Here is a 13,464-nt window from a genome sequence, read left to right on the forward strand (position 1 = left end):
TGCTTAGAGACAGTGAGTGATTCTTTGATCAACAGACACCCTTAGCACCAACTAGCCCCCAGAGCTGGGCTCTCCCTCTCCACTTGGAAAAGCCACTAAATTGGGAATCTGCCTCCCTGTCTTTCAGCTCTAGTTTTCCAATTTTAGCCCCTCTGTGTCCTTACTTTTTTCCAGCACAGGGTGGCTAAGCATATCCTCTCCAACACACAGAGACACACAGACAAAATCCACGAAACACCCGAACGAAAAACCACACTACAGCAAGAAGGATTGAAGTTAGACAACCTGGAACAGGAAGAAGAGGGAGGAATAAGGAGGAGGGGGTCCTCCTTGCCCTCCAGACACTCACCCCACTTCCTGATTCTCCCTTGAGCTGCAGCGAGAAGAAAGGGAGCACCCAGGTGCTCCCAGTCACTCTGAGGACCCATTAAAAAGGCAACCCCCCTCCCCGTTCCCTGGCCCAGCCCTGCTGGCCTCCACGGCTGACTTGGGCCGGGTCTCCTCTTACCGCTCAGTGAAGCAGGTCGGCGTGGGGGCCGGGGTCTGGGGGGCCAGGAGCTCCGTCTGTCTATCAGTCCGTCAGCTCGGCCGTCCTGGGTCTGTGCTGACATCAGGTGAGGGGAGGCAGCTGCTGGGCGAGCCAATAATTATGATATCAGCTTCCCCTTGCCCCGAGGGGCTGATGCCAAAACGGGGAGAAGAGCAAGGTGACTAAGAACCTAGTTTGTTCCTTGGCTCTTGTTTGACAGGTACCGGCTCCTGTGCCCGCCCTGGCCACGCCCTGGTCCCCCCAACGCCTCCCTCCTCCTGGACCAGGCTGGGCCCCTTGGGCACACTGTGGCCTGTGGCGGAGGGGGCTGTCCTGTGGCCCCTCCCTGCACCGCAGAACAGGGATGTCAGCCCCCATGGGTGGGGCACAGGCCTGTCGGGACATGCACACGTGTGTCAGGAGAGCTGGGCCACCACATGTGTGTTCAAGGAGCTGGCGAGGGGGTTCTGGGGAGTAGTTTGGGTGGCAGCCCAGGGTTCTCAGGCCTGCCATGGACAGGCAATAGTTGTGACCCCTTGAGGGCCAGGCACAAGCATAGGTTTGCTGGGGACTGTCTGTCCCCGAGGTGTCCAGCCATCTGCCTGTCTCTCTATGGTCCCTCTGACACCTTCTGGGTGTCTCCCTGGGTGTGTGGGTGTGTGCACCCACATGTATATGTGTCTGTGACTTCCTCTGTGTGTCTGTGGGTATGTGAGTGTCTCCGTGTGTTCGCACATTTGTCTCCTGGGTTGCTGTGCGTCTGTGTCTGTGTCTTTCTCCATGTCTGTGTGTGGATCTGTGTCCATTTATCCAGGCCTGTGTCCGTGCCCTCTTGTGTGTCATCTGTGTGTGTACACCCTTGTGTCTGTACACATGTCTCTGGTCTGGGTCAGGAATCCTGCCTTGTGTGTGTATCTGTGTGTCTGAGCAGGTGGAGATGGGGGCCCCTGTTCTGTGTCGTGATCCCACAGCCACTCTTTATGGTCTGGAGGATGGAAACAGAAATTTATGTGGTTGTGGCCCCGGTCCTGGCCCCCTCAGTGTGGACCCTGTGGCTCAGAGTCCACACTGGATGTGGAGTACCTGGACAGCCCTGGAAACTGGTCCCCACTGCTCCCACCAGGACTCAGGCTCCTGGCCCAGACCTTGTCCTCACCTCCTACTCACTGTTCCCTTTTCATCTTCTTTGCCCCACCCCTGTCTTCTATCCCCGGCCATTCTTTCCCTCCTCTCCCTCCCGCCTTGTTCTGGCCTCTAAGCCCACTTATATCTCTTCCTAGAACTAAAGGCTCCAGGTATGTAGTGGTAGAGTGCCCAGCAAAGCCTGGGATTTGTCTTCTGGCCAGAGAGTGTGGATAGGTCAGCTCCGCTCTACTTACTCCATCTCATTCCAAGGAGGGAGGTAATGTCAACCTTGGCAGGGGGGTTCTGATGGTCATCTGGCACCAGTGTAGAGTAGACTAAAACATTTGGAGACTTCTTGGTCTAGGCAGGGAATATCCATTTCAAAAAGAGGGTGCTGAGGCAGATAACAATGAACTCACCTGTGAGTGAGGTTAGCTGTGTCATCTTCCATACTTACCACTCTGTGCCTCAGTTTTCTCATCTGTTAACAAAGGAACGATATTAGTCACCCACAGAATTGTTGTGGATTAAATAAGATTACGTTTAAAGTTCTCAACACTACCCCTGGTATATAGTAGATGTTCAACAGACATGTGCCCCCTTTCTATTTATCAAGCCCAGTGGTGCTGGGTGGGAAATGAGGATGTGCTGGCTTGCCTGCTTGGGTATAGGAGTTGTGTTCTGGGGCTAGAACAGACCTGACTTAATCCACCTTTCTCTAGGACTCATATTAGCAATAAAAGCCCTGCTCCCTTAGCCTGGTAACCAGGGGAGTTTCACAGTGAAAGGGCAGCTATCAGGACCTTCTAGTGTGTTTGCTAATTGCTCCTATCTGATGTATACAGGGCTAATCGTTTTCTAGACTCACAGCTATTTCATTATGGATACTCTGGCCAACAGAGAACCAATAAAGTTGTAAATTGGAGGCTGCTGTCATTGCTATCAAATCAACATTATTCTGAAGGTCCTAACCAGTGCGATAAGATAAGAAAAAGAAATGAGACATAGTATAAAAAGGAAAGAGGCAAACTCTTCAAGAATTACAAATGGTGTGATTGTTTACTTAGGAAATCCGAGATAATCAACTGTAAAACTATTAGAACTAGTGAGAGAATTTAGCAAGGTAGCAGAATATATGTTAAGTATAGAAAAATCAAAACCATTTCTATACAACTAAAACAACCAATTGGAAAGTATAAGGAGGGACTTCCCTGGTGGCGCAGTGGTTAAGAATCTGCCTGCCAATGCAGGGGACACGGGTTTGAGCCCTGGTCCGGGAAGATCCTACATGCCGCGGAGCACCTAAGCCCGTGCACCACAACTACTGAGCCTGCGCTCTAGAGCCCGCAAGCCACAACTACTGAAGCCTGTGCGCCTAGAGCCCATGCTCCGCAACAAGAGAAGCCACCACAATGAGAAGCCCACGCACCACAACAAAGAACAGGCCCTGCTCGTCGCAACTAGAGAAAGCCCGCATGCAGCAATGAAGACCCAATGCAACCAAAAATACATAAATTAATAAAAAAAAGAAAGTATAAGGAGTCAAAAGATCCAATTCACAATAGCAACAACATTACAAAATACCCAGGACTAAGCTTAATAAAAAGTACATAAATTCTACATGAAGAAAACAATAGAACTTTACTGATAGACATATAATAAACTCTGAATAAATATAAAGGCGTATCATGTTCCTGAATTGGAAAGCTCAATATAATATTGTAAAGATGTCCATTCTGCTCTAAATAATCTATAAACTAAGTGTAATTTATTTTTTTTTAAATTAATTAATTTATTTTTGGCTGTGTTGGGTCTTCGTTGCTGCGCGCGGGCTTTTTGTAGTTGCTGCGAGCAGGGGCTACTCGTTGTGGTGCATGGGCTTCCCATTGTGGTGGCTTCTCTTGTTGCAGAGCACAGGCTCTAGGCACGCGGGCTTCAGTAGTTGTGGCACATGGGCTCTAGAGCTCAGGCTCAGTAGTTGTGGTGCATGGGCTTAGGTGCTCCACGGCATGTGGGATCTTCCCAGACCAGGGATCAAACCCGTGTCCCCTGCATTGGCAGGGCGGATTCTTAACCACTGCGCCACCAGGGAAGCTCCTAAACTAAATGTAATTTAAATCAAAAGTCTAATTCCCCTCTCCCTGAACTTGACAAGTTGATTTTTTTTTTGGCAATGCTGTGTGACTTGCAAGATCTTAGTTCCGTGACCAGGGATCAAACCTGGGCCAGGGCAGTGAGAGCTCTGAGTCCTAACCACTGGACTGCCAGGGAATTACTTTTTAAAATTTAGGGAAGAGTGGGACTTCCCTGGCAGTCCAGTGGTTAAGACTCCGTGCTTCCACTGCAGGGGACGTGGGTTGGATCCCTGGTTGGGGAACTAAGATCCCACATGCAGTGTGGTGTGGCCAAAAAGAAAAAAAAAAGTGCATATATATGTATATATATATATATAGTTTAGGGGAGAGTAAATACATGATAATAGCTTAGAAGTTTTTGAAAAAGAAGGCTAATAGAGGGAACTTGCCTTGCTAGATTTCAAAATGTTCAATAATGCTTCTTCAATTAAAACAGTGTGATCTTGGTGCAAATTAACAAATAAATTAATGGAAGATAATAGAGTCCAGAATAAACTTAGGTATTTGTCAGAATTTGGTATATGATATAACATATTTTAAAGCAGTAGTAAAGTATAAAAATTCAATAAGTGAGCTTGGGATAGTGAGTTTTCCATCTGAAAGAAATAAAGTTAAATCTTACTTCATGCTATACATTAAAAAATCCAAAGCAGAAACTAACACACCATTGTAAAGCAATTATACTCCAATAAAGATGTTAAAAATAAATTTTAAAAAAATCCAGATGGATTAAAGTTCTAATGTAAAAGGAAAACCACACAAATAAATAGAAAACTATAGGAAACATTTTTATAATTATGGAATGGAAAATTCATTTTTAAAGCATGACATCAAGTGCAGAAAAGATAAAGAAATGTTTGTTGATTACATAAATAACTAAATATTTCATTAGGGCAAAATGTACCATAAACGTAGTTGAAAGACAAAAAACAGCCTGGAATAAAGTTTTGCAACATATGTAACAGACAAAGGGTTAATATTCATAATATATAAAGAGCTCCTCTAAGTAAATAAGAAGAAAGACAGTCACAGAAAAATGGACAAAGTACACGAATAAGCAATTCACAGATAAAATACAAATGGCCAATAAACAAATGTAAAGTTTTCAACTTCATTAAAAATCAAGGAAAGGCAAATGAATTTAGGGGCCAGGAGTCCCAGGGAGACTCTGATGGTTTGGCAGGAGAGACTGTGATTTTCACGTTCCTACAGTGAGACTCTGATGGCTGAGATGAACTTCTTTCCCTCCTGAGACAGGATCCCACCTCTGCCCCAGGAATGGGTGCGGGCTCTGACTCCCTCTTTCCTTTGGGAAATACTACTTCCTCATTGCATGCAGTTTGGGAGTAGAAGCAGGAGCCTTGGGAATTGAGACTGAAAGAGGATTTGTGAGGCCATTCTTCTCATTCTTGGCCTCCAGACAAGACCGTCCTCTCCTTTTCTCATCCTCTCCAGCCCCTCAGAATTCTCTCCTAGACCCAGAAAGTCTGTCCTGGTGTCTACCCTCCATTCTAGCCATTGCAAGGTCAGTTCTGCTCCCTTTGGAAGCTGCTTCCATCTGGAGGTTTGGTCCCACACACTCCAGCACCCTAATTTCAGGACCTGCCGATGTAGCTGAGCTGGGCTCTGGCCTGGACGGGCTGTAGCTCGGTGTTTAAACAGACTGGGACCAGGGGAAGATTTGTCTCTCTGGATACTGGCGGTCAGAACCGGTTCACTGTCTGTTGCTGAGCTCTGCCTAGGGCTGGGCTGCTCTGAGCCAGTAGCAACCCTGACTAGGGAGGGAAATCTCTCTGGCCACTGTCTGCCATGAGGCAGTCTGGTGTCCCCAGGGAGAAGGAAGAGTACGTTTCCACTCTTGGGAGTCCCAGGATGATGGAAAGGGGGCTCCCTCCTAGCACCCTATGTCAGGACTGGCTATCTTCTGTCTACTTGTGTGTGTGTGTGTGTGTGTGTGTGTGTATGTTTTAAGAGAATGTGAGCTTTTTTTTTAATTAAAAAAAATTTATTCATTTATTTATTTTTGGCCACACTGCACGGCATGTGAGATCTTAGTTCCCTGACCAGGGATCAAACCCGGGCCCATGACAGTGGAAGCGCAGAATCCTAACCACTGGACAGCCAGGGAATTCCCTGTCTACTTGTGTTCACGTGAGCTGAGCTTGTCTTCCAAAAGTGAGTTCCCAAGACTGAGCCTGCCACTTCCCAGGCCTTCCCAGTCAGTCTCACTCCATTGGCGTGGAAGACCCTAAGAACATCTGCAGAGGGACAGGGCCCAAGCATGGCTGTCAGGAGGCCCTGAGGCCCAAGGACCCCAGGTCAAGGAAGGGCTGGAAAGGTCTGGAGTTAGTCAGGACGGGCTTCTTGGGGGAGAGGAGGCAGCTCCTTGGCTGTAGATGATCAGAGGAGCACTGGCCAGGGCCGTGGAAGGTGTGTGACAAGGGCGTTGGGTTGGGAGGTCTGAGCTGGTTCTGGGTGGCTGACCCTCTGGGAAATCCAGGGAGTTTCCAAGCCGAGAGCTTGGTGGGGGAGACCAGTGGTGAGGGTTGTAGCTAGAGTCCTGCTGGGTGGGGAGGGCAGGCTTCTCCTGTCTCACCTTAATCTCTTCTGCTGCAGGAGGCATGGTTGTGGAGATGGGAAGGAGCAATGCCGGGGTGTGTGTGTGTGTGTGTGTGTGTGAGACTGTGAGTGTGCAAGTGTTTACATTTCTGTTACCATGCTCACATGTGCCTCCATGGGTGTGCATTAAGTCTGTGGAGCTATAACGTGATGCTGGGCCTGTATGTACCAGAATCTGTGTCTCAGTGTGTGTGAGCTTCTCTGTACTTCTGGGAACACTCACGTCTGACACTGTGTGCATGGGCATCCGTGTTTATGTGAGTGTCTGAGTGAGTGTTTGTACAAATGTCTGTGACTGTGTATGTGTGTGTGTGTCCATGAATGACTCTGGGTGTCTGAAGGGCTACAAGTGCCTGTGAGTGTGTAACTATGTACGCAGGTGTCTGTGCATGTCTATGTGTTGTCCTCTGTGTGACCCAGGAATCAGTGGTTCTGTGTATAGGTGTCTGTGGGTCTCCCCACCTTTAAGAGCAGCTCTTCTGAATCTCTGTCACAATCTTCCCAATCAGGCTGCTCCATCTGCCCCCAACTGCATCCCCTCCTCTCCCGCTTCCCTTCCCTGAGGTTGAGGCTCAGCCTTTTAAGCCCCCTAGTAAAACCTCTTGGCTCTGCTAATCGTGACTAATGGGGCCCAGCCTGGGTGGAGGCTGCAGGGGGCACCCTCTCCAGGCTGGCACCCACCAAAACCTCACCCATCCCAGTCCTACCCCATCCCTCACCCTGCACCCCTGGCTGCACTGACCACCCACCTGCACAGCTCACCCCTCCCATTTCATGAAGCAGCCTCCCCTCTGAGACTTTGGGGAGACAGGGGAGTCATGGCCTGAGCCCCCAAGGGGCCTACTCTGGGGTTGAGGATCCTAACCCACAGAGCTTCCCTTGACCTAAAGCCCAAGTCAAGGTGAACCCAGAGAGGGGGATCAATATCCCTACTCCCACCTTCTGCATCCCCCTAACAAGCACACATGCCAGGTTTCTCCTTAAAAAACTTGTCTTGATAGCTCTTTGCTGGGCCTTCTGACTGCTATGGTTCTCTGGGGCTGGGGCTGGCCAGCAGGAAGAGGGGGGAGGGAAACAGGGACATTCCCAGGGCCCTAGGGGACAGGGGCAGGGGAAAACTGGGCCTATCTGATGAGCCTAAAAGGTGACATTGGCTCAAGGTCACATAGTACATCACACACAGCAGTCTGGAAAAGGGCTTTGAGGGCAGACTTCCCTCCAGGAGCAAGAAGTCTCCCATCCTTCTGATATATTCATTCATTCATACAACAGTCACCGTACCAGGCCCTGTGCTAGGAACTAGGGACACAGCTGCATCAGGCAGACTGTCCTCAAGTTGTTCCGGCCTCATTGATCTTCTCTAGCAACGGGGAGCTCACTACCATAGAAGTTTTTGAGTCCCAGCACTGCGCAAGTTCAGCTCGTAGGAGACACTCAAAACCCCTTGCTACCTTCCTGGAAACCATGGGGGGAAGGGGTGTTAGTGGCCAGGCAGGGAGGGCATAGACCCCCATCCCCGCAGAGCCCCATCCACCTGCAGCCCAGAGTGTGTGTGTCCAGGAGGCTCTGAGCTGCTAGGCCGCCTGCACACACCTGACCTGGGTTGACGGCCCTTTCTTCAAAGGCCCGGTCCATGCTTCTTTATTGCCCAGCTAATAACAGTGATTAGGACAACAGGCGCCGCCTGCCTCCCATATGCCCTCCCACCTGCTGAGGAGGATGGATTCTAAGCACTTGGGAGAAGCCTGCCCCGAGCCCTGCCAGGGCACCCACCATAGCCGACCCCTCCACCCTTAGGCCAGTTTTCATCCACCTCCTCGCCTGAGAAGGAAGGCAGGGCCAGCCCAGTCCTCATCCCCTGGGGCTGCTGTGTGATCTCAGTCCACATCTGGCCCTCTCTGAGCCAGACTGAAGGGGAAGTGGAAAGGTCCAAAGGGGAGCTGAGAACAGTGCAGGGCCATGTGTCCCCTAGGAAGCACACCTATCTCTTCCCCAGCCAGGGCTGGACTCTGGGTACCAAACCAGGGTCCCGAAGAAAGTAGCAGCAGAGGGTCCTCCTTGCAGATGGGGCTGGGACTACCCCTTAGGAACCCACTTCGGGTAAGCCACCGGTGGGGTCCCACCACTCTGGGCCTGGCCCACTCCCAGTGGAGGGGGCTGTCGCCTGGGGCCTTGGGAGGGTCCGAGTGTGGGTCTGGGTGGGAGCCGTGATTTATGACTGTGCTTCATGAGTGAAGAATGCCAGCCTGGGGGTCTGGGATGGGGGCAGGGCCCCTCTCCTGACACTCCTCATTCTGCTGGGTGTCTGGCATGTCCTGTCAGGATCTCCTGTGCCCTGGGGACAGCCATGTTCTCCCCCATGCAGCAGCCCCCTCCCCCCAACCCTCAAACCCCCAGCTCTGGGAGTACCGAGTGAAGGCCCAGCCCAGAGGGGAAATCCAGAATTAAATCCTTTCTGGTTTTCTTTCTTCACAACTCATTTCCCTGTTTTACTGGGCATGAGAGTGATGGTAAAGATCTCTTTTTATTCTCCCACTGCAGCAGAAGGGAACTCTTGGAAACTTCCATCTGGATGAACTTCCAGCCAGGAAGGGATGTTGAGCTCCCAGGATGGATGATGGATGTGGTGACATCCTTCCCCACCCCCACCCTACCTTGCCAGATAAATGAAAACTCTGGAATTCATGAAGGCGGAGAGGCAGAGGAGTGGGGGAGGGGAGGTTGGGAGGCAGAATGATCCAGAGTGCAGTCTGGTCCTGGACTCTGAAGGCCATAGTTTTGTTTTTGTTTGTTTGTTTGTTTTTGCGGTACACGAGCCTCTCACCGCCGGGGCCCCTCCCTCCTGTTGCGGAGCACAGGCTCCGGACGCGCAGGCTCAGCGGCCATGGCTCACGGGCCCAGCCGCTCCGCGGCATGTGGGATCTTCCTGGACTGGGGCATGAACCCGTGTCCCCTACATCGGCAGGCGGACTCTCAATCACTGCGCCACCAGGGAAGCCCAAGACCATAGTTTTGAACCTGTTCCTGTGAGTCTCACCTGTATCCTTCTTGCTTCAGGTTGCCATATTGGGTGAGGGTCCCTCTTTCTGGGCATCTAGCATGGGTCAGCCTGCCTCCCCTGGTCTGGTGGGACTGGTTTTTCCAGCAGGTGGAGGGGTCTGTGAGGAGTTGGCAGGGGAAGAGGGTTTTGCGTAAATGCCCAGGGAGGGCTCTGGGAACGGGGAGGCTGGTTTTCTCAGAGACATGCAGGGAGTGGAAGCTCCCAAGCAGCCGGGGCTGGTGCTGCTTTCCTGGGTGGCTGCGTCCACTCCGACAGGCCTTGGCAGAGCTCCCTGGCCATTACCTTCCCCTTGGGTGGGAGGGGTGCCAAGGGGGCCGCCATACAGGACAGATGCCAGGTCCCTTCCCAGCGAATTTCCCAACCTGGGGCCTGAACCATGTTGGGGAGAAGCCCTGGAAAGTGCCGTGAAAAACCACCACAGACTCTACTGAAAGACTTTAATGGGGCTGATATTTGAACTTCCCCCCAGACCTGAGAGGCTGGGGGGAACTCAGTATGTTGGGCCGGTCCCAGAGACTGTAGCCATGGCAACTGCTGGTAGGCTTTGCTGCCCAGGCAGCTCCAACCCTGAGTTTCAATAAATAGAGGACAAAAGGGTCTGGTCACCCACCAAGCTGGGGAGACAAAGACCTGGACTGCCAGACAGGCACGCTGTTGTGTCTGTGACCTCACAAGTGTACATTGTCAAGCATACACCACCTAGGATCATCACACACACAAACCCCCCTTGCAGAACATCCTCACATGACACACTGTCTTTACACACACACACACACACACACACACACACATACATACACATACACATACACACGCTTTCCTCAGACACGTAGGACTGAGCTCACATACATCTTCCTCGAAGACACACATGAGGTTAGGTATACATGTGCCTTTCTCTCAATGTTTGGCTTGGAGCCTGGGTTTCCCCTCCCAGATCAGAGGAATAGGAACGAGGTGGGGCTTCCTGGCTTGGGCCAGATTATACCGTGGTCTAGGGGCTAGGTGTTGTGATGTTTGCCTGGCTGACCCCACAGAAGCCTGTGGTGTTGGACTGGGCCCAGGAGGGGAATCTGTTCAGGTCGAACATGGGGATGCTCCAGGTGTTGATGGCCAGCGTGATGACCAGGACCCCGATGATGTTGAGCATGAATCCTGCTCGGGCCTGGGGTGAGGAGAGCCAGTCTGAGTGAGTGGGTGTTGAGCTGGGCCAGTACCCATCCCTTAGGTGTTCATAGGTGCTCAGGAGCTCCCTCACTAGCAAACCTCTCCCTGGGAAGTCCTCCCTTGGGTCTAATCTGCAACACTAGGTGATGCCCCTACCACTGGCTTTAATCCCAGTGCTAACAGGGGGAAAGGGGAGCTTCCAGAGCCCTGAGTCATTCTCTCTGAGTCCATATCCCTGGGTTCGGGTGCCTGGCATCTTGGTGTCTTCCCTAAATTCCTCACCCCTCCTCTCCCTCTCAGTGGCCTAGGGCTGGCAGGGCCTGAAGATACTCCAACTGGGGATCATATTTCAGCCTCCCCTCCTGCCACCCACCCCAACGGGGTCCACTCTAAACTCTGAGAATCTCAGCGGCTTTAAGCTACTTTGTGGTCCAGCAAGATGGAAAGGCGGATCAGGGAGTGCTGAGGCATTGGAGACCCCTGCCACTCACCATGTCTGTCACTTTGAGGCCTCCGAATGAGAAGGCGATGGCGTTGGGCGGGGTGGCCACAGGCAGCATGAAGGCCAGGGAGCTGGAAAGCGTGCAGGGGAGCATGACGTAGAGAGGGTGGATGCAGATGGCCTGAGACTGGAGGAGCAGACAGTGGGGCCGAGCTGATCGCAGTCCCCATCCCAGAGGGGAAGGCATGGCCCCCATTCTCCTGCTTCCCTCTCTGAGGGACAACCCCCATCCTCACCCCAATATACACGCTGGCCATGAACCCACCACTTCTGCCAGAAGGCACCTGGTGACCTGGAAAGGGCCCCTTGACCTCTCTGGAGGGGATAAGTGTGCAGCCCTGCCCTGTGGGGCGTGGGAAGGGGCGGGACCCATAAAACGGATCTCAAAGGGGCTTGTGGGTGTCATCATCAAAGGCTGCTGGAACGCGCCTGGAGAAGGGGCTGGGGATGCTCCGGGGAGCAATTTCATGCTGTCACCTCAGGAATGACAAGAACAGGAGCTGGCCCAGGGAGGTGCGCGAGGCCACCAGTGAGCCCCATCAGGGTATTCCAGGGGTGATGTCATCAGGGATGGAGTGAGTCAGGGGGCAGATGGCCTTGGGGCCCAAAGTTACTGAAGAGCCTGGGGAAGGGCGGAAGCTCAGGGGTCTTTTCCCAGAAATGAGAGGAGGTGCAGACAGGTCATTCTGACCTTCAGGCAGGGCCCCACACTTCTGCAGGCAGTCTGGGCAGAAGGGCTGCCTGGAGGAGGTGTGTCTGCAGGGCCAGCTCACCATGGAAGCCAAGATGGGCAGGAAGATGGTGGTGGTGGCCACGTTGCTGGTGCACTCAGTGAAGGTGGCGATCAGGAGGCAGAGGATGAAGGCAATGGCGGGAGGCGGCACACTCTCCAGCGGGGTCAGCTTGTCCCCCAGCCACTTTGACAGGCCCGATTCCTGTAGGCAGAGGAGGGTGGTGTGTGGGAGGCTGGGCTGCCTGGGGCCCCAGAGTCCCCTGCTGAGGCTCTGGGAGGGTCCTGCTCTTGCCTGCACCTCTCTAGAATCTTCAGAGACAAGGGCAGCTTGGGAGGGAAGATGAGAGCCAGCTGAAACCTAGGGGCCCCTCTACTGCTCCTGAAGGACAGCTGGCTGTGGGCAGAAGGGTCAGATGGGAAGCGAAGGGGCTTTCTTGGGAAACCTGGGGCTTGGCGAGAGTAAAGACCTTTGACCCCATTTACTCCTGCTCTCCTGGCCTCTCTTCAGGAGGTTCCTGGCCAACCTTAGCCCTCTGCCTGCCCTCTCCAGCCTAGTAGGTTGGGACAGGGGGGACCTTGCTCCCAGCAAGGAGGGAGAAGGGGAAGGGCCCTGGTACAGGCTGGGAAGAGGCCAACAGGGGGACGGGGACAGTTCACAGGGTCAGAAGAGCTCCAAGGTCTTGCCTTGCCCACACCTAAATGCCAGACTGTGAGCCCCAGGGAGCTGGGACTTTATTATATACAATATTGCCCACTTAGCACCCAGCACAGCACTTGGCACAGTCAGTGAGCGCTTGATGGATGAACTAACCAATCCCTGACCCAGGAAAGCTCCTGTCCATGCAGTGAATGAGCTTAGCCAGAACACGGAGGCCTGGGGGTGCAGGTTCAGGTATTTCTGTCTTGGATGGAGGCTATGGGGAATGATGAGCAGGTCCCCAGAGCCTGGCTGGGTATGATCGTGGTGCCCCCTGGTGGCCTCAGCCAGCAAACTGCGTCAACCCAATGCCAGCCAACTACCCCCTGGTGCTAAAGCTTTGGCATTCTCTGTCTGGCAGGCGGTGAGGGGATGGACTGGGTGATCACCGAGTACAGTCCCTGCTCACCAGAGAAGCCCGCCTTCTCTTTGGCTTTGAGAACCCGACTAGGGAGAAGTCCCTATGGCTTGTGTTTCCTCCCCCCTCTCTTATGGCTCTAACCTGTTTCTCCAGCTGCTGCAAAGGCTCTGCCCACCAGGAGGCTCCTAAGTGGGGGGTCAGGGCTCCCCTGTGTGGGAGAGAAGCAGGGCCCCTCTTTCCCTGTCACAGGGTCTCCCTTAAGTGGGTTGGGGAGGGGGTGGGGTCTGTCACCTCACTGCCCTTGGCCAGGGCAAAGCCACCGCCCAGAAGGAGCACGATATTCCAAGGCATCTTCTCTTTAACTACTTTCCAGTTGAGGAGGGCAGGAGGGGCCTTCAGCTTCCCTGGTTTTCCTACTCCCCAAGCAGAAGAGGATGGGTCACCTAGAGCCAACAGGCTTTCCTTCCCTTCCCTTCCCCGCTCTGTATGGGTGGGTCCCTATCAGAGCTTAATGCATGTAAGAGAGGGACCCTCAGTT

At 52.8% G+C, this 13,464-nt stretch overlaps 1 protein-coding gene across 3 annotated transcripts in view; it reads right to left on the reverse strand.

The window, feature by feature from the left end:
- Window positions 1-1,990: 1,990 nt before the first annotated feature.
- SLC13A2 (solute carrier family 13 member 2) overlaps window positions 1,991-13,464 on the reverse strand; it is a 43,787-nt gene continuing 32,313 nt past the window's right edge. For 2 of the 3 annotated variants that reach the window (XM_082602883.1, XM_082602882.1), the window contains 4 exons: window positions 13,218-13,339; window positions 11,909-12,070; window positions 11,125-11,262; window positions 9,906-10,631 (listed from right to left, as the gene is read on the reverse strand). In XM_082602883.1, the coding sequence (XP_082459009.1) occupies window positions 10,461-10,631; window positions 11,125-11,262; window positions 11,909-12,070; window positions 13,218-13,339 (593 nt within the window). In that variant the 3' untranslated portion in view covers window positions 9,906-10,460. Of the gene's footprint in view, window positions 2,136-9,445; window positions 9,567-9,905; window positions 10,632-11,124; window positions 11,263-11,908; window positions 12,071-13,217; window positions 13,340-13,464 lie in introns of those variants that run through there. The other variant, XR_014291826.1, reaches the window with a different exon arrangement.

This window comes from Mesoplodon mirus (assembly GCF_964341445.2).
Source record: "Mesoplodon mirus genome assembly, chromosome: 18".
NCBI lineage: Eukaryota > Metazoa > Chordata > Mammalia > Artiodactyla > Ziphiidae > Mesoplodon > Mesoplodon mirus.